The sequence below is a fragment of the Cryptotermes secundus genome, unplaced genomic scaffold (assembly GCF_002891405.2).
Source record: "Cryptotermes secundus unplaced genomic scaffold, Csec_1.0 scaffold184, whole genome shotgun sequence".
In the NCBI taxonomy this organism is placed as follows: domain Eukaryota; kingdom Metazoa; phylum Arthropoda; class Insecta; order Blattodea; family Kalotermitidae; genus Cryptotermes; species Cryptotermes secundus.
In genome coordinates, this window is record NW_019725839.1 from 546,361 (window position 1) to 567,334 (window position 20,974).

General features: G+C 48.6%; 1 protein-coding gene across 5 annotated transcripts in view; it reads left to right on the forward strand.

Annotated features, from left to right (window-relative positions):
* Positions 1-20,974, forward strand: part of LOC111863573 — a 61,697-nt gene that overhangs the window by 23,447 nt on the left and 17,276 nt on the right. For all 5 annotated transcript variants that reach the window (XM_033751108.1, XM_023850009.2, XM_023850007.2 and 2 more), the window contains one exon: positions 15,445-15,611. In XM_033751108.1, coding sequence (XP_033606999.1) covers positions 15,445-15,611 — 167 coding nt within the window. The remainder of the gene's footprint in view (positions 1-15,444; positions 15,612-20,974) is intronic.

The following is a 20,974-nucleotide window of genomic DNA, read 5'->3' on the forward strand; positions in this document are numbered from 1 at the left end:
AAACATCCACTGAGTACGGTCGGGATGCCTACATTAATGTTGCAATGTTACACTGTACCACTCCCAGGAGGAAGGATCCATGTAATCATTTTCTTAGTGTACTCGCTAACCACCCGTGAGAATCAAGATCAAAATACTACCAATACTCACAGAATAGACACGACACACATAAGCAGAAGGCTGCTTGCTCGTTCATGACCCACATAACTTACTTTCATTCGACGCGTTAAGGCTCGAAATTTCGTTACTATGGCAACCGGCGGCCCAGCTGTGTGGCACCGAAGGCTCCTGACGTGTTTATGTGAGGAGGAGCACAGAAACTGTGGGGCGGCAGTGACCCAGGGTGGTCAGGCGAGGGAAGCAAGCCGCGCATATCGTCTTCCCAAGTTGCGAAAGGATTGCCTTCCAAAAGGTGTAAGCAGGCGGGCACACTGTCCCTGTACTTAATCATCGCTGTAAAGCCCAGTGGTCACTGTATTTACCACCCGCTATAACATACCAAAACCCTACATTCTGCCCACAGAGTGTATCTGTGTGTACAAGATAATTCTCACAGCAAACAGCAGTAACCGGTTGGGCTCTGTAGTGGTGACGTAATGTTTCCTGTGAGGTACGGACTGAACATACTAAAACTTTGCATTCTGCCCACAGTGTGTCTGTGTGTTTCGTGTGGTTTTCACAGCAAACAGCGACTGTTTCCCTAAACAGCATTAACCGGTTGGGCTCTGTAGCGGAGACTATGGCCCTGGGGTCGACTCAGCCTCTGACAGAAACGAGTACCAGGAATCTTCGGGGGAGAGGGGGGCCTAAAGATCGGCCGGCGCATAAGGCTGACCTCACCGACATCTGTGAGCCGTTTATCTTGAAAACGCTGGAGCCTCGACGTCTCACAACTCTATGAGCCTAAACGGCCTGTTACAGGAATAGCTTTACCTTTTCCTTTTTAATCTCTTACTCGGCATTATCCTGTTCTGATTAAAATCGGCTGAGAGTAGCGGACACTTGATATGAAGGCAGACCTCGAACGTAACGAAACTGTTTCGCACAGAATTTGTAGAGAGAAACTAAGCACATCTTTAAGTCCCGTGTACTTCTGCCTGCGTCTCACAGGCTTCCAGATAATGACGCAGAAGGCAGCGCGACTTGAGTAAGTTGTTTGGTTGCTGCTTACTCGAGTGGCAGCTGACAAGGCAGGCCCGCCGGACGAGCACACTCTGGAGGCATGTTCACAGTGCCTCTCCGATCTTACGCAAACGGGGTGGTGTGGTTTCGTGATGGTTTCATCTAGAAACTGTGTTGCTGTCTTCTGGGAGTGACAGCCGTGAGAACCTCAAATCTCACACGGATTCATCTGGCTCAGGATAGTGTCCAGTGGGGTCTCTTGTGAACACGGCAATGAATATTTGGGTTCCATAAAAACGGAGAATATCTTGAACAGCTGAGTGACTACTAGCTTCTCAATAAGGACTCTGATCTACAGATTTCGATGTGACTTCCTTGTTACCCGTGAGGGCACCAGAACCTTCTCTCAAGACCTGGTTGGTGGAGCTATACCTCCATCCCCCTACACTTCTTAATGACTCGTGCTTAATTAACTAAGCCCGGAGGTAATTTGTTTTGCTCTGCTAGGTAACATCTGTGTTCATATGTACGGGGCTCGCAACAGGAGATCCTGCCGGGTTTCAGCACATTGATTCATCAGCAGACAAGCAGAAGTACCCGTTCAACGCCCGGGACTTTGTCGATTCCTTATCAGCTTAGCAGTGCCCTGTTTGTTCGCAAGGTTCAGTCTTGGAACTGCCTTCAGAGACGCGGCATTTTGATTGAAGTTTTTTTTTTCCCCTTCTCTGCCTCACGCCCCTGTGGCAGTCTCTTTCAAATTTCTGCTTGAACATTCCAGAAATCAATGGCACCATTTGGCGATGCAGAACCTATCAAGTTTGAAAAGTGTTATTAAAACGGAAGACATTTAGTTCCTTTATTGCTAGTGGGGTGGGACTAAGTCCCTTGTACTGCGGCCGCTTCTGGCCTATTGTACCAGCCCCAGATGATAGGTGAGGGTGATTGTGGAGGAATTGGTGGAATGAAGATTGGTAGGGGAACCGTAGTACTCGGAGGAAACCTGTCCCAGCGCCACTTTGTCTACCACAAATCCCACTTTACCAGACCCCGGGATCGAACCTGGGACGCCCGGGTGGGAAGCCAGCTATGGCGCGGCCAAGACATTCAGGTTAATTCCTTGTTTAGATCCTTACCCACAGGATACGCTGTGGATTGAGGGAGACGTGGGAGGACCAAGGAAAACCATGAAATGCCCCAGTCATGACAGACGCTAACTTCATACAGATTCGAACCTGTGATCTCCCGAATACAGGACTGCACCAATATGCTTGTCCATTGTTCGAATCCCGAATGAGCTACTCAGCAGCGCGTTGCTTGTTACGGAGCCAGCTCTGGGCAGGCGGTCCTGCTCGCGAGAACGCTCTCTGACTGACGCACTTCCGGTACTGCTAAGTCATGTTACCGCTTCCCCTTCCGGTAGCACACAGTACCAAGATAACAATGAGTGGCGCCCCTAATTTGTAGGCAACAAACCATGCGTGTGCCCTGCCCAAGTCACCGTAACTTGTGCCTCATAGTCCCTTTCTTTCAAGCCTGTACGGAAGAGTGGAAGCGTAGGCGAAAAGGGGAAGTCATGGGAGAAGTGGGAGCACGGAACATATTCAGATGCTGAACTGTGTACATTAGTCTGAGTGTTCAGCTGATGTCCTAAGATACGTGAGCGGTAAGCCACTTTATGCCCTTCTTGCTCCGTCGCCTCGAGCACATTTGTTTTGTTGCATGACACACTGTTGCTTGGCGACGCAATTCCTGCGCGGACCTTCCCGTCCGACCGCAAATGGCTGCTTCACCTGTGCTCAGTTGCCGTTCTCACTTCCCTTTGCTCTAGTACTGTGCTCCAGTCCGAAGTGCGTCAACTTTCCGTGACGAGTGGCCAATCCGACGCCGACGCCAACACCAGGGTGTCCTGCTTCGCCTGGCCCTTCCTGTCCTGTCCGGCTTGTGCGCCCCTGCCGCCATAGCTTCGTCTCATCACACTTCTGAAGCCCCCCACTGCGACAAACTGGCAATATATTTGGGGCAGAGCAAAGCAGTAATTTTCCGCTGGCCTCTCAGCACAACCTTTCTTGGTTGCGAGTCCCGCAGGACTCGTGAACATATTTTTGTCTCACAGCTCTGGGAGACATGCAACTAAGTTTTCTGTCTTCGGAAAGTGCACATAAATATACATACATAACAGTTCAGCCCGTACCTCACAGGAAACATTGCGTCACCGCTACAGAGCCCAACCGGTTAACGCTGTTTAGGGAAACAGTCGCTGTTTGCTGTGAGAACCGTACGGAACACACAGATACACTGTGTGGGCAGAATGCAGAGTTTTAGTGTGTTAAAGCAGGTGGTGCTCATAGCTACCACCGTGGTCTGAACAGTTAAATACGTCATAAGAATCGCTTATAGCCTGTGGGCTGCGCGTGAAAGTATTCGGGTGCAGTGGGAGCTCTGTGTGACGTCATCCTCATTACGGCGCGGATAACGTGAAGTGTGACGCCGTGGCTCGGTCCCACAGGCCAGTCTGAACTGCGTTCTCTTGACATCGGCCAACCCTAAAAATGTGGCCTGTACGCTTGCTCACCTTAGCCTGTGCTTGCACTTCTGTTGGCATATCTTGGTACCGAACCGTGGACTGTTACTCGAGGCACTGAGCCTCTGCTCGGTACCCCTCGTCCCTCGACCCGCGTACCTTGAAGTAGGCCCCAATGCCTCATTCGACTTGCGTCAACGAACACACTAACGGCTACGGTGATATTTGAGATGTGACGCCGTGCAGTTTGGTAAGTGGATACAAACGAATCGGAGGAACCTGCTGCTTCCGTCTTCAGGGCAGGAGGATAAGCCAACGCGTGGAACACGTGGTTCGTATCCAAGCCAGGGCAGAAGTCCAGAGACAGCCAGCAGGAGTGACTGGCACTACCCCCGAGAGGGTCCTACCGGACTCACAGCGGCACATCCAACAAGGCTTAATTGACGCGGTCATGCGAACTTCGCGAAACTCGAAGTTGTGACCGTCCTCTACGACACCCATACGTCCTAAGCATGCGTTCCCGAAGCAGGTAGTGAGTACTCGAACCCCAGACCTCGGAGCTGGGTCTATCAGGACGAAGCGTCTGACGTCAAAATAATTCATGGCTCATCTCGCCACACAAAGTGGTCCCAAGGGGCGCGCGTGTATCCGCTTGAGGGCAGCAACACGTGGTCCGCGTCACAGGTATGCCAACATCAGCATACAGTAGCGCGCATTGGCACGCCTGTGCGTTTTGGACACCCCAGATCCGTCTGCTGTCCCCGTCTTTCGATACGTTTCGAAAAGAGTCATCTCAAAATTATTTTGGCTTGCTAGTTTTGCGCTTCGCAACCATTTATACCACAGTGGTAACTATATGTACCACCTGCTGTAACAGGAAAAGACTTTACATTCTGCTCACACAGTGTAACCACTTCACAGTAGAGACAAGGGCAACGTTGTTCCTATGTCTTATTAAGCACGACGGCCTGAAGACGTATGGGGGAATGAAGGTATGGCTCCACTCCTTCATAGTCTTCAGATCTAGACCGTTGTTCGAAAGGTTAGAGGGCGTCTCTCGGAAAGGCGGCAGGAGCCGAACACGAGCTGCTTGACTGAAGGTCCTGAAGGGCCCACGCGTCGGTCCCAGGACAGCGCCTCCCTTCCTCGAGTTGCAGGCCGCGTTCCCGGGCGGAGGTGCACAGCAGGGCCGTTCCGTGATAGCGACGTGCATACACGTATACTGGGCGGGCAGGAGAAGTTCACAGGCCAGCTCACAGTTCCCCGTTCCAAGTCAGACCAAGGAAACTCAGCCCAGACACCCTAAAGGGAAGCTAATATTGAATGTTACCGATTGCTTCAAATTTGGGTGAGAAATCCAGGTAGAAAGAGACCACTAGGAAGACACAGTCGTAGATAGAATTATAGTAATGACTTGTATCTTAGAGAACCAGATGCAGACATCTAGTTTAGAACAGGGAAAAATTGAGGGCTTTTGTGAACACGGTAATGCACTTTCGGTTTCCATATAATATTGGGAAATTCTTGAGCAGCTGAGTGACTGAAGGCTTCAGAAGAAGGGCTCAGCTCCATGGAGTTAGTTACGTAGTTTGAGGAACAGTAAGAACTGGCAACGGGCTCATCAAAGGGACAAGCAACCGCCTGGGCCCGAAGGTGCGACATGGCTGCGGTCACGTTTCCTCATTACTTGCTCCTCCTGCGGCTTCACTTGGCCGCGGCCGATAGGCTCGAGACGCGGTCCAGTCGCCCAGGCGTGCTCCTTCAGCTTGAGTTACAGAACACGGCACGGCAGAAATCTCAGCAAATTAAACGTACATCGAGCGGGTTGGCGAAGCGGTAACGTTGTAGATCTGTGTTGGGAAGGGGCTTGGTTCGAATTTTAGCCCGGACACAAAGTATCCTGATTGAGGTTAATCTTGGTGTTACTCAGTCTTTCCAGGTAAATGGAAGGATAATATCTAGATTAGGCAACAACCGCTTCCTTTCATATCCCTTCTAATTCATCGTATATTATTTATTCCGTTTTAGTTATTAGCAAACTTCCGTGCAACTGGATTTTTAAAAACTCTACAAGATTTAAAATTTAAAATATTTTTTAAATCACTGATGTATGCACACGTCACGTTTCGAACAACACTGGTCATCTTCAGGCGTCTCTGAAACAACAGTTCCACACGACGCAATAAGAGGACACATGGGCGCATACACAGCTGCCTCATCAGCAATTTTAGAGACCAATATTGGTCGAAACATGTAGTATGCATACACGAATGATGTAGAAAAGACTTCACACTACAACCCTACCACTCAAGCTACTGACAGTGTCCTAGCTAGTCCCTGGCTCCTCACACTCAGCAAGCAAGTCTCAGAGCAGTCACACAAGAATCGGTTCTTGGGCTTTATACAACGCCTTGCTTATGCGGCAACTTCTCTGACTCTGCTGTGTTACGGTTAGTCTAAACAGAAGCTTGCAGGCGTACTACAGCAGGACAACGCCATGTCACGTCTGGTCGGCAGCGATGCGCTCCTAGCGTGTCCGTCCGTCGATAGAGATAAACCTACGTATTGCTGTTTCACGAAACGTCACACACTGAGGCTCCATTGCGCCCTGAGAACACGTTCTGTTCTAGTTAACATTGGAGAGTAACGGGCACTTTATATGTAAACCTACATACGGGGTTCGATACCCGACAGGAACAAGAGATTTCCTCTTCTCCACAAATTGCAGGGCGCGCCTGGGGCCCATCTGGACTCACATCCAATGGGTACCAGGGGCTCTTTCCCGGGGAGAAAGCGGCAGGGGCGTGAGGCTGACAACTCATTTGCATTTACTGCCGAAGTCAAGAATGATGGAGTTATACCTCCTCTCCCCCCGTCGTCTTCATATAAAGTTGCTTACATAACTAAGCACAGGGACAACTTCACCTTTATCTGAGCTTTGCCTACGCACGTTTCTGCAAAGAGACACGAAACCCGCGGTTTAGGCCCAAACGGCGCCACGTCTCGGCTCGAGAGCACTTCCACTTCTTGCTGCAGGGTGTTGTTTGTCCAGAGCCAATGACAGCGGACGTGACAGAACCGTTAGGCTTCGCGTGCATTTCCCAACTTCTTGAGTTCTGGTGTCTCGTTTGCTTAATGGACTCCAGTAAACTGACTGTATTTGACTGGTAACGCATTACGCAAATGAAAACTAAACTTTAAAATATAAACTTAGAGGCACTTATCAGGTTTCAGGACACATTAATCTTCCATAAATAAAGTTAAGCCAAGTTCTGGCAGAGGAATTTCGTCCATCCAGTCTAAAGCTGAGACTCCTGTCATCTATTCCTGTGTCTTCCAACTGTTCTCTCTCTTTCAGGTCTTCCGAATGAAACTTCAGATCCCTTCTAGTCATTCCAATAAGTGCTACATGACTCTTCTATCAAATTAACTTTGATTTAACCGTTCCGATGAGCTCGCGAGTTCGATTCCCGATGAAGTCATTGGATTTTTCAATTCCAGCTGCCCTATGGACCTGGGGTCGACTCAGCCTCTAACAGAAATGAGTACCAGGAATCTTCCTGGGGGTAAAGGGCGGCCGGCGCGTAGGGCTGACAACCTCACCGCCATCTGTGAGCCAACTGTCTAGAATGTGGGAGCCTCGACGTCTCACAACCCTATGGGCCTCCACGGCCTGTTACAGGGACAGCTTTACTTTTACAGTTATGCTCCTCAGTATGCAAATTTCCAAAGCCTCCTGTCGCGTCTTCCCTCTTGGGTCCACATCAGATTAAGAACATATATATATATACACTCAGTCGGAGTCGTGAGACAGAAAATTATGGTCACGAGTCACCCGGCACCCGGAACCAAGAATGGCTGTGCTGGCGAAGGCCAGCAGCAATTTATCCGAAACTGAAACCGATGGTCTTGAGAGCAGTGTGCTGAAGGAAACATTCAGACCTGAGAGAGGGTGAAGTAACCCAAAGGGGGAGAAAATCGCATAATAAACACTTTTGTAACACCCCCCCCTCTCTATATGCAAAAGTCTTCTGTAACGGCGCCCTGACAGTTCGGAAACCTTAATTACAAGTTACCAAAGCAACGAGATGTCTAGCGTTAAAGCATTTCATGATCGCAATTTGCGTAGTAGGTCACGAACGAGCGAGCCGTGCCTACTCTGTGAGCAGTCAAGTAACGCGCAGTTACTGCGTGTCGCGAAGCGTGGCTCGGCTTATGAGCATCCGAGAAGTTGAATTCCTTCTCAAAAGGCGCACGCAGAAGCCACTTCTGCCAAATCTTGTCGAGAACTCTGTTCTAGCATCAACGCGACAACCCAACTGGGCCCTCCATATGTCTGTGTATGTAACACAGTGGCAATATACTGTCACGTGTATGAGTGACTATAGACGGGGTTTGGGTTTCTAATCGGATTTATTGACCACTTACAGAGTGTGACTACAAGTAACTATAGCGCTCTCGCTAATTCACCCTACACTCCACAATTCACTACAGCACGCACTAAGCCTTCTCACTCTGCTGTTTCTTCACCGGTTGTCGCCTGGTAACGGCTTCCAACGTCGTAGCTTCCTCATCTTCCGTGTTCACGTCCTTACTGGCCGGCGACTGTCCCATAGCTAACTAAGCTATATACTTGTCCAGTTTATAACACCTCGGCACGGACCGCATAGAAAACATCGCTTCCTACAGTTCTTCTCCTGTTGCATCACGTAGCTGTCACATGTACCGCGTAGGGAACATCGCTTCTCAATTACTCCATTGATACATGCGGCCATTACCTAGCAACGGCCGTTCTTTTCAAAGTCATTACTTAGCAGTGTGTCTACATGCTACGATACCTCACGTCTCAGATGTGAGTAGGCTGTTTCCGGACACGCCTTCTGTTCATTTCAAAAGAACTCAGCAAGAAAATAATGGCGTGTGCATTGCCTGACGTCATTAGTCACAAGGACAGTGGCCTCCGTTGGGAGATGCGCACATCTCGGCACAGGCCTGTGTGTCCGTCAAGCCCGTTAACAGCTTCTTTACTCTGACAGTTGAAACGAAATTGCTTTAATACTGCAACTTGCAGGATCCGTTCCATTCAGCTCAGAACCGTTTGTCTTCTCCTCTGCTGTATAGAAACGTAAAAATTTGAATATACAACGCAATATTTTTGCCTGTGGCTCTGTATGGGTGTGAAACTTGGTCTCTGACATTAAGGGAGGAACACAGACTGAGGGTGTTTGAGAACAGGATGCTAAGGAGGATATTTGGAGGTTGGAGAAAACTTCATAATGAGGAGCTTCATAACTTGTACTCTTCTCCAAGTATAATTAGAATGATCAAGTTAAGGTGGATGAGATGGGCAGGGCAGGTAGCTCGAATTGGGAGAATAGGAATGCATATAGGATATTGGTGGGAAAGCCAGAAGGAAAGAGACCACTGGGAAGACACAGACTAGGTTGGCAGTTAATATTAAAATTAATCTAAGAGTGTTAGAATGGGGTGGTATGGATTGTATTGATCTGGCTTAGGTTATGAACCAGAGGAGGGCTCTTGTGAACACTAATGAACCTTAGGATGCCATAAAATGTTGGGAGATTCTTGAGTAGCTGCACAACTGGCGGCCTCTCAAGAGGGGCTTATCTACATGTAATTAGTTAGTTAGTTAGTGCCGTCAGCTACAAATGCAATATTTCCAGACATTCCCAGAATTAGTTCCGAAGAGCGACGTTGTTACAGCCCACAGCACCAACAGGATCCTTGTAGTTTCATTTTACCGCCCAATACCATTAGAACGGCCAAAGTAGCAGCACTCATGAGAGAGAATTGTATACAAAGCTTTGGTATGGCAACCTGAAGGAAAGAGACCATTATGAAGACCTACGCGTAGAGGGGAACATAATATTAAAATGGACGTTCAAGGACCAGGAAGGGAAGATGGACAGGCTTCATCTGGCACAGGGTACGGACCGATGTTGGAGGTTGGTGAGCTTTCGGGTGCCATAAAATGTTGGGCATTTTTGAGAGGCTGAGCAAATGTTAGCTTCTCAAGGAGTCAGTTAGACCTCACCTCCATCTTCACAAGTGTAACACATTCAGAGAAACAGTTGGGCGCGTTTCACAAGAGGAGAACGCGCGACGCTGAGCCCGCCGTGGGCTGACGCACTGCACAGTTGTGAGCGCAGCCGGTTTCCTTAACATGTGACATGTGTGTCATCTGCAGGAGAACCGCACTGCGCATGCTCCAACAACTCGAATCAATTTCGCCTTCCGACAGTTTCTACTACAGCACTTGTCGGAGAGTAACATGCTTCTACATGAGTTCCTAACTTCATCTTCCTACGGTGAAGAAAGAGGCAGCAGGTTCCTCCGAAACAGTGGTACCTATCTACCAAACTGTACGTCGTCACGTCTCCGAGATCAGTAATATTCAATCATTACTGCATTTTGCGTCCTTATGTGGCAGGTCCCGTGTTCAAACCGGGGACCGGACACCGAACCTCGTGGATTTACTAGTCACTGCAGTCAAATGTACCTCGAATTCAGTGATGACCGCTCCTTCCTTGTCCTCTCCCATTCATTACTCACTTATAGTCCTACAGTTGGACGCCATGTAGCTGGAGCCAGCGACAGCGTCATTTAACAACCAACAAATACGGTTTCATGTAGCTGTAAGGAGCTAGACTAGTATTCATGAGGTACTCGGTTTGAATCTCACCAGTAACACTGGCTTTCTTTACTGAGGCTCTCCGTGGATTTCCTCAGCCTCTCCCGGGAAATTGACTCGAGACTGTGTCACGACCGCTTCCTGCCAAATGCGTCCCACTTGGCCAGTCAACCTGCCAGCCGACGCTGCGCATCCCGACGTCGGCCAGACGGAATCTCTTTTGTGAACCTCAAAGAACAACCCGGTTGCATGAAAGATGGGGTTTTTTTGAGTAGCTGAGCGACTGTCAGCTTCTTAAGCGGTGCTCTCCTCCGTGTAGCTAAAAGTGGGGGCCGATCGCGGTGGTCGTGCGCTCTAAGGCATGAACAGTCTTCGCCCGCTCAAACACTGGGGTCGTGGGTTCGAATTCCAATAGAGGCATGGATGCGTGTAGGTAATGTCTTGCGGCGGGCTGCGGGGACCTGCTTACTGAGTACTTCCCTAGCAGCGGATGCCGCTCTGTTGCGTAGCAACGAGTCTATACGCAGCAATATTCTGGGCTCATCTTTCGCCAAACCGGAAGAGTGCTCGGTTCGAATCTCGGCCGGGATTCCGACCATCCTGACGGAGGCTATTCGTAGTTTTCCCCAGTCCCTCCAGTCAAATACCAGGTTAGTACCTGGGTTAGGACACGAACGATCTTTTCCAAACTCCCAACAATTCTCTGGTCATCCTCCAGGCCACGAACCCAGCCCCTCCGCCAGCACGTCACGCTGCTAGAGGGCTCAGGGCTGCAAGTGAACGCGCCGCTTTACCGTGGGCCGAGCACTGCACAAGTCTCGTATTTATATCCTCGAAACTTTGTTCATATTTCATCCCATAATCGTGTGGAGCACTTCCAGCTCGCGCCACCAGGTGCGCCACCTCAGGGCGGCCTCATGAAATGACCCGAAATATGGATTCCATCGCATATGAGGGGTGCCTAGTTCGATACTCTGACAGACGTTTTACAGTAAAATTCTGTCCACGATTACCAGATTTTCATTAAAGTTTACTTCGTTCAGTATCACGGGAATATTTTCCAGGCGATAAAGCGGTCGCAGCTTTAAGCTGACGACTCACCTCCATATGTTGTCATCAGTATCAAAACGCGATACGTCGACACGTCGGTTCGAAACTCAAGCGACGTCCCCAGCCGTCGTGGCTTATCTTGTCCCGAGGGTCGGGGCCTCCCAGGGTTTTACTGCGGCTGCGCAAGGCCGTGTTCTCTGTGAGGTCCGGAAACAAAGGTGCATATCCCGTATAGATGCTTCCTGTCGAGTGGTTCCACTGGCAGAGCCGTCTGGAGGAAAGGGCGAACAACCGCTCATTACGTTGAAGTAGAGCAAGAATGTAACAAAGCACGTCTTAACTGACGAAAGTCAGTGAATAATTGGGGGGGGGGCGGCGTCAAATAATGTTTGTTGGGTTTTGAAGACAACTTCCCTTGGTCCGACCCCGTGCAGTTTTCTCCATTGTTAACAAGTTCCCATTGTTTACATTCCCATGCTTCAAACACAAAAGTCCTCTGTTTGAGCCAAGTTCAGATCAACTCAGACTTAAAACCAAAGAAGGTTAATGCAGCGGTAACGACTTAATCTGTAGTCCAGGGTGTTCATTTCGGACCTATTGCCGAGTTTCGTGATTTCTTGTCGGTTACAGTTGTGCAGTAAAACTACAAAACCAAACCGGTTAATGCTTTACAGAACTATTAGGTTTATTTTGGACTCTATCCATCGTCTGGTATATATAAGACAATGATCCATACAGGTCCAGTGATTGAGACTAGCTCTTTCTAACGGGCCCAACTGAGTAGGTCTATTCTGCCCCATCTGCCTCAGGACGGAGACAGATCTAGTCTCCGAAACGTTGTTGTTTCTTTTGTCTTATGTATACCAGACGATGGATAGAGTCAAAAATAAGCCTAATAATTGTGTACAGCATGCACCAGCGTCAGAATCCTTTCAAGTCTATTTGTCTCAGTGCTGTTTAGGGAAACAGCCGCTGTTTACTGTGAGAACCATACGGAACACACAGACACACTGTGTGGGCAGAATGCAGAGTTTTACTGTGTTCAGTCCGTACCTCACAGTAAACACTACGTCTCCGCTACAGAGCCCAACCGGTTACTGCTGTTTGGGGAAACAGCCGCTGTTTGCTGTGAGAACCATAAGGAACACACAGATACACTGCGTGGGCAGAATGCAGGGTTTTTGTGTGTTAAAGTAGGTGGTACATATAGTTACCGCTGTACTGTTAATGTTCAGTTGCTCCTAAAAATAACACATTGTCGCATTCTTAAAAGTTCTCTAACCAAAATTTTCATTCTTTAAGGGTTTCTAGGTCCGCTGAACCCCGTTATGTCTGGATGTGTTCCTTGGGTCTCACACATTCCGGGGTCAGGCAGTGACCTGTCGTGCCGACCGAGCGTCGCTAGGAGGATGCTATATGACTGTAATAAGGCTATTGTTTGCTCTGTTTTGTTTGTATAACAGGCGCAACGCGTGGAGCTTGCACTAACGAGAAGCCTCGCTTTCGCCATTTCAAATTTCTCAACAAAAAATCACAGAAAAGTAAGCTTACCAGCCTCGTCAAGCCTCCGTCCGCATGTAGCAGCTCGATACGCGCTAAAAGCTTTTTACTGAAATTTTATATTGAGGATTTTCATTACAATTTGTTGAAACATTGCAATTTAGGCTAAAATCAGGCAACAATACGGGACGCTTCACATGGAGACCTGCGCGCGAACGTAACCGGATAAATGTCTGTCGGAGCGAAAACTGTTCCTAACAGAACACATTCAGTTTATGTCCAGCGCACTTTCTCCGTAAATCTTGCGGTTTTAGAGACAATTAAACGGAAACGCGGGAACACATTAATATTGTTACGTCATGCGCGCGCACATTTCCCCACTTGTCTCGCCTATACTCTTCAAATAAACGCAAAGGAACGTTATACCAAGCCATGAACTTGTTCAAAGGATGTGGAGGTTTACTCCACGCATTCGTAACCTCGTCTGTGGACGGACAGTCGATCCATGGGTATCCACAGCGGGCCATGGCCCTTCCATAAAGCTGTTATGGCCCTTTCAATTTCCCGTGTCGCCTCTTTACGCGTGGGCAGTCCATGGGCGGCTATTTCGGTTCTGCATTGAAAAGTTTAAAAATGAGGACGGCCTCGTACCGCGATATATAGAGGGTCGCGCCTGCAGCTGTGCCAGTTTCACGCTCCGGCTCCTTTACTGGCACGGAAAAAGGTCCACTGGACTCCATGTCGGGCGATAACCATTCCGCTAATCAAGATATTCTGTTTTATGGAACTGGCCAGTTCCGCCAGCCAGGCCAATATGCTTCATACCTTGCGACCCCATGGCCAGTTTTAATGACCACATAAAAATGAATTAGATCCCGCGATTTAACGTGTTTTGCCGTAGACAGCTCGGACGCGGCTATAAATCGTGATGAAGCCAGCTTTAGAGTTTCAAAAGCAGAACTGAGAGACAAACAGCCAATGGACGGCACTGGGGCTGAGGCGTAGCCTTCAGGCGTCGGAAAGGAAACAAACGGCAGAACCCCCTACGTCCGGGCAATTCTCACCTTCGAGGGTTCCATTCTGCCTGCATCTTCAGTGTAGTAGTGAGTGATGGAGGCAGAAGGTACCTCCGAAACGTCCGCAACACTACCCATATCAACACGGTGCAAAACCGCAAGGACGGAATCAACTGCTCTGAGAGCCCGGAAGCAACATGCCAGCCTGGACGCCCCCACACGCAACGTCTGCACAGTCGCGCTGCATGTGGGGCCCAGTGTCACAGTGTCTGGCAAAAAGCTTGCACTGAAGACTGAGTGGGGAGTGTAGGTAGAGCTCCACGCATCCTTATTCTAGACATCAGCTTCGGGCTCCAGCTGCTTGACCAGTGTGCGGGGGGCTATTAATCCGTAGCCTAGAGTAGTGCAAGTTGATGTGATTGTGAGGACAGTCCTGGGTTTGATTCCTGTACTGGAACTGCATCTGGAATTCATATGGATACTATTCAGTTACTTCCTCACAGAAAACACACTGTCTGCGCTACAAAAACCAATCGTTAATGCTATTCATATCTGTTTATTGTGAGGATCAGAGGAAACCCATATTGTGTGGGCAAAATACAGTGTTTCTTGATGTTAAAGGGAGTGGTACATATAGTTACCACTGTATCATAAAGAGTCAAGGATGATTATTTACCTTGGGGTCGTAAGGTTGCGGGTTCGATTCCTGTTTACGTTACTGCATTTTTCAATTGACCTAATTCTTACAACTGCATTATAGCCCTGGGGTTGACTCAGCCTCTAACAGAAATGAGTACCAGGAATCTTCCTGAAGAAAAAGGCGGCCGGCGCGTAAGCCTGACAACCTCACCGCCATCTGTGAGCTGTTTGTCTAGAAAATGTGGGAGCCTCGACGTCTCACATCCCTATGGGCCTCCACGGTCTGTTACAGGGGTAGCTTTACTTTACTTTTTATTTACCTTGGGATCCGTTATTGTTAATAAGATGAGTCATTTATGTTTATTCAGTAATTTTCTATCTTAAAAATCTTCCTCGATCTGCCTGCAGCCAAGTGCATAGCCAGAAATCGAATTCTCCAGAATTTTAGACGGAAAAAAAAAATAAGAAAATTGCAGAGTCATTGCATTTTAAATGCCCGGGTTCGGTGATATATGAGGCACCTCGGTATCAGTGACAGGCCGTCAGAGCGCTCACATACAGACTGTTCGCATCACACACGGTGAGTCAATAAACCTTGGAGCAAAGCAAGTGGGTTAAATTAACTCGCTGGAATCAAAGCACGGACTTTGAGTGAAGGACCCACACAGCATTCTGAGCGGCCTATGGGCTCTAGGAATCGATACATCGAAACAACTAGAGTCGTTATATATTTATCTACACATTGCAGCAAATGTTAGGTCTAGGGCTCAACGTAATCCGGACTGGCCACACTGCGCTGCAGGTGGCTGTTACAATCAGTTGTGGAGATCAACAGTCAGATGGCCCTGTTCAGGGACTTGCTGATCCACGTGGGACAAGCCAGGGACTCTCCCTTGCTTCGCGACATGGCTGTTCTTGTGCTGAGCTCAATGTACCTGTTACAGTTAATTGTGGAGATCAACAGTCAGGTGGCCCTGTTCAGGGACTTGCTGATCCACGTGGGACAAGCCAGGGACTCTCCCGAGTTGCGAGAGAAGATCCGGAAACTGCGACGTACCTTGGTGGATGCGTGCCGACACACGAGCCAACTTCTGCTGCCCCAGGTCCGCAGGTCAGTCTAACTCGGGCAGCGGGTGCCTAGGGTCTGGGAGTTTCTCGAGAAGCTGAGCGATCATGGGCGCTCCCCCCCCCCCCAGATGTTTGGGGGGAAATGTAAGATGGAAGTAATGAAGGAAACACGCCAGGTACTAAAAACAGAAATAAAAGTACGTTTAAAAATTATTCCACTATCCTGAATATTCCAGGGCATTCGGTGAAAAGTCTTAACGGCGTAAACGTAAATCTGCAAGCAAATTTTGTGGCTACTCAAAGCGGCGGCGCCCATATGAGCGACTGTCAGCTTCTCTTGAAGACCTCAGCTTCATGAAACTAGGTTCATGTTAAGAATCTAACTGAGCTTTCGGATTAAGTAAAAATGCTGTGTTTCTGTCTCCGTCTTCAGGGGGAATGTAACTCAGTTGGACTCAGTCCCTGTCTGTGTTTTCAATACAAGCAGAAGGGTGCCTGATGCCCAGAAGCACAATATTTGTATTAGTGTATTAGTGTACGAGCGCAACCTTTCAGATTCAGCTCGTGTTAGTTGCAAGCCTGGTTAACAACTGTCAGTTTCGTGGCTTCAATTTACTTTGAGGCCCACATCAGTTAGGGCCCGTGGACGGCAGTAAGCAGGCCTATAAATGCAGTTGCAAGTTCCGTGGAACGCGCGCCCAGAATTCCATGCAACAACTGCATAACCCCGCTGGTTCTGGCAGCAGTATCGGTGCACGCGCTGTCCAAGCTGCTGTGTGCAGACAGCAGAGGAGACATGTCTGACGGAAACCTTTCGTTCCAACGCCACAAGCGAGTGAGCATTTACAAGGCTCCAGCACATAAACTGTACAGTGTGGAATGTTACGATGACAGATCAACTTGAAAGGTTCTGGAAGGAAGCGACCCTAGCCTAGTACAGAAATTTTCCTGGAGAGACTTAGGAGAACTATGATAAGCCTCAGTCATTATAGCTGTGTCGCGACCGATATTCGAACCAAGCACCCCCCAAGACGAGTCTACACCCTTATCGCTAAGCCAACCCACTTGATTATAAAGTAAATATTGGTACTACAGCCTACTATAGGCCCTCGTATGGAGGTATGACTCCCGCATTTTTAAACTCGGTACCAGATGAAAATGAATGGCCAGCTTCACGCTCCGGTAACTTTATCCTCCCCCGGGTAAACAGCCCCGGTACACATTAGAGGGAAGGCTGGGTCGGACCAGAGTCGATCTGGACGCTGTGGAGACGAGAGAAACAACAGCTGTCGTCAGGAATCGAACTCGGGCTCTCCGGTACTGCATGAGCTACCCGACCCCTCCAGATTGCTGCCGCTATGTTGGTACAGTGTCGGGCTTGCAACTGTCGCGCGATGGCGGGAGGAAACAGTCACTGAACCTGCTTAGGCCTGCCATCTGCCCGCAGCTTCAACATGATTCTCACACTGAACAGCAGTAAGCAGCTGGTCTTTGTAATGGCAATGGAGCGTGTTTTCTGTGAGATCGGAAGCAATTTTGAACTAATATTTATATGAATATAATGCGACGGGCTCGATGGCCGAGTTTCGATTACCGGCAAGTTCAAGACCGGCTCTGGGGCCCACCCTGTCTCCCTTCAATGGGTACTGGGGCAAAGCGGTAGGGGCGTGAAGCTGACCACTCACCTCCATCTAGTGCCGAGGAGAGGTATAGTGGAGCTGCACGTCCATTCTGCCATACGCCTTCATGGCGTAGTGCTTAATTAATTAAACACAGGGACAATTTTACCTTTTAATGCTTCAAACGGAGAATAAAAGCATGACTGCCTTTCTGTTCAGGAAGTCCCTTTTCGAGTACTGGCCGGGAATGCGAGAAACCTGACTGAGGTACTCAGCAGTTTGCTTGAGTCCCTCATGGACAATTCTGGCATATTTCATTAAGATAGGCCACGGTCACTTCATCTTGTGTTCTTCTCACACACATTGCTATTTAACGCTATATAACCTAATCATTATTAAATAAGCGCATTCGTCACTGCCTGTCTCAAACCGGCGGTTTGCTCCCGGGAGGTAATTCCCAGACGCCCCAAGATCGAAGAAACTGAAGGATGATTTGATTTGTCGCGAGAAACTGGAGGGAGCAAGGCTAAGCGGGCAGCAGGGGACGCAGGGGCTGCATACTGAACCACCCAATCACTGATCAGCCGTAAAAGTAAAGAGTTAAATAAGAAACTAACTAACTAACTAATCAGCTAGAAGCAAAATACTTAAACAGGTAACCAAGTATGAAGAAAGTCGTCTTCTGGGATCCGGCGCCATGTATTCTTTGTTTCAGCCGACGTTTCGGAGGAACGTATCGCCTTCATCTTCAGGGCAGGTGAATTGCGTTGCGACACAATTCACCTGCCCTGAAGATGAAGGCGATACGTTCCTCCGAAACGTCGGCTGAAACAAAGAATACATGGCGCCGGATCCCAGAAGACGACTTTCTTCATACTTGGTTACCTGTTTAAGTATTTTGCTTCTAGCTGATTAGTTAGTTAGTTAGTTTCTTATTTAACTCTTTACTTTTACGGCTGATCAGTGATTGGGTGGTTCAGTATGCAGCNGTAACCAAGTAACTTAAGATCTACATGACCAGGTGATTAATCACGCAACTAACAAACTAACTAACCAGCTCGCTAGACAAGTAAGCAGCTAACTACCGAGCTAAGTAAATAAATCTGCACTTATCACGGCTTGGGCTCAGTCCCGTGGCGGCTGCTGTGAACACGGAAACGAACCTTGAGATTCCACAAAATACACGTACAGCGAGTTTCTAAGCAGGCGAGAGACGGGTAGCCTCTCGAGAAGACCCCGCTGCATAAATTAATTTGATGGTGACGTCACGAAACTGACAAGTACGAATCCGTGAGAGTGGATGTTATGAAGAGAAATGGTTCATTTCCGGCCGCATGAGGAACTTCCGCAGTTCAAGCCAGAACTTGTTCCTTGCTTCCTGAACTGGCAGGAACTGAAGCCTCAAGTTGGAGTTAAGGCATTTTAGCTCTGACGGATACAGACTTTTAATCGAGTTGTCGATGCAGTGCTGGCAACCTGACTAAGCGCTGTGGGAAACTGCGCGATGTGACTGCCTGCAAGAAGTCGATTTGGTTCCTAGAGCGGGCGGGGAAATCCCCAGGAAACACTTCACTTATCACGTGATCTCGATCGCACATTTTCCAGTAACCTAGGTGTATGCAGGCATGTCGAGGGACCTATATATAGTCCTACGGAGGCTTTGAATGTGTAAATGAAGGGAACTTTCAGCTTACTGTAACACTCGGAATCATGAAGTCCTCACACACCGCGTCTCAATTACAAATGCCAACAAGTTAACCTTGTTTAGGGAGGAAACGCTATTTATTAAAGATTAAAGCGCTGTGCTGGCAACATGTAGAGGTATGAAATTTAAAGTACTAGGTAATACACATAATTACCACTGTCTTTTAAGCGGCTAATGGAGTAGGTGTACATATATTTTTGAAATTCAGTATTTTCTATTCTGAATATTTTGTTGGCCGTGGTATTAATTTATTGCAGATACAAATCTATTCGCAAAACAGGGGTGAGGTTTCCTAGACAGTAAGCATTGTGGCTGTTTGGGTTATGATATTGCACTGTGTTGAGCCCTGAAGATGGAAGCAAAGAAGGCGCGAAACTAAGTCTGAGGGCAGAGGGCGCTGTGTCCCGTGTCGCTAGCCTCTACTGTTTCCCTGACCTTTCAGCCACGCGCCGGCCTTGTCACATGTCACCTCTCGCTGGATACGTATTTCGATTCGACTGTGAGAGGCAGTGCGGGCGCCCCCCCTGAGCGAGTGGTCCTAGTAAGCAGTCGAGGACAGCCAAGAACAGATGGTCCTCCACCATAGAAAGCGGCACCTAACGAAACGTCACACAGGGCTGTGGACTTGCAGGGCCCTTGTGAACACGCTAAGAACAATTGAGGTTCCTTAAGAGGCAGAGTACTTCCCGACAAGCTGAGCCACTATAAGCTTATGAAGAAGCCTGCTACTCGTAATTAGTTGTGTGAACACTCGCTTTCGAGTGGTTCTGCCTGAGATAGCATCTAATTACAGTGAGGAAACCTCACTGCTAATTGGAGAGGCGTTGGTTCGAAGCTGGGGGCAGGGATTCGCACTTGTTACTGAGAGTGATAACAACATACAGCAGTGGCTTGTAGAGTTGTATGTGAGATATGGGGTTGTGGCTTCTGAGTTATGATGTCGTGTAGTCTGGTACCTCAATAAGAACACACCACGTACTCCTTCCACCCTCAGCTTCTTCCGCAACGCCGGTTCCCATGGCCTCAGGCCACTCAGTGGCATAGCCCGAAGAGAAAGGCAAAGGTAAACATGTCCCTCAGCTTAGCTTAGCACGCCATGAGGACGCATGTGGGAATGGAAGTACAGCTCCATGTATTCTTAATCTCATTAGTAGATGCAGATGAGTTGTCAGCTTCACGCCCCGGCTGGTTCACCCCATGGGGAACAGTCCCTGATACTCACTGTATAGGACATTGTCCGGGCCCCAGGGCCGTTATAAACTGAGAAAAGGAACGTCCCTGCCGCTGCAGGCACTCGAACCCTGATTCTCTGTCGTTCAGTCCATAACGCAGTAACTAAATTGACTGAGCTATGTGGTCTGTCCTGTCTCTGTATGACCAGTTTTAATATTATCCCTTTACCGGACGTCACCGTATAGTTCTCACCTCTAGCTAGTCGGGAGGTTAGCAGTTCGAATCTCGACCAGGAGACCGGTTACCCTGAGTTACTTTGCGGTTGTCTCAGCTCCTCTCAGAAAATACAAGGACAGTACCTCAAATTAGACCGCGACCGTCTCCTTCCATACCCTTTCCACTTCATTACTGACTGATCATTCCAACATTCATAGCTATTCAGCTGGAGCTGAAGACATAAGCAACTACACTCACGCCATCGCGGAACGGTACGGCAGGGACCTGCCAGTCCGACCCGCGACCTTTAACCTCGCCTTAATCCTGCTACCTGTAATACCCGTTATTGTCAAGGGGCCCCATTGTTGCGTAATGCTATTACCTGAAGATACATCGAATATCGGAAACTACTGCGAGCGATCGATATGGCGTTCAGCGATACATATCGCAGTGCTGCCAACGTGACCAAGTTCTGTCCACTAACATATCTGTGCAGGCAACACTCCTCTGAGACGATTTTCTAGTTTCAACACAGACACAGCTAACAAACAAACAAACTAAGGTACTAACTCCACGTTATATTTTATGCTAATCTAGTTATGCTAATCTACCCACCGCTGAACCGCATCCTCAGCCAACTGAATCCAGTCCACACCCCATTCTTCTACGATACATGTTAACACAATTCGCCCA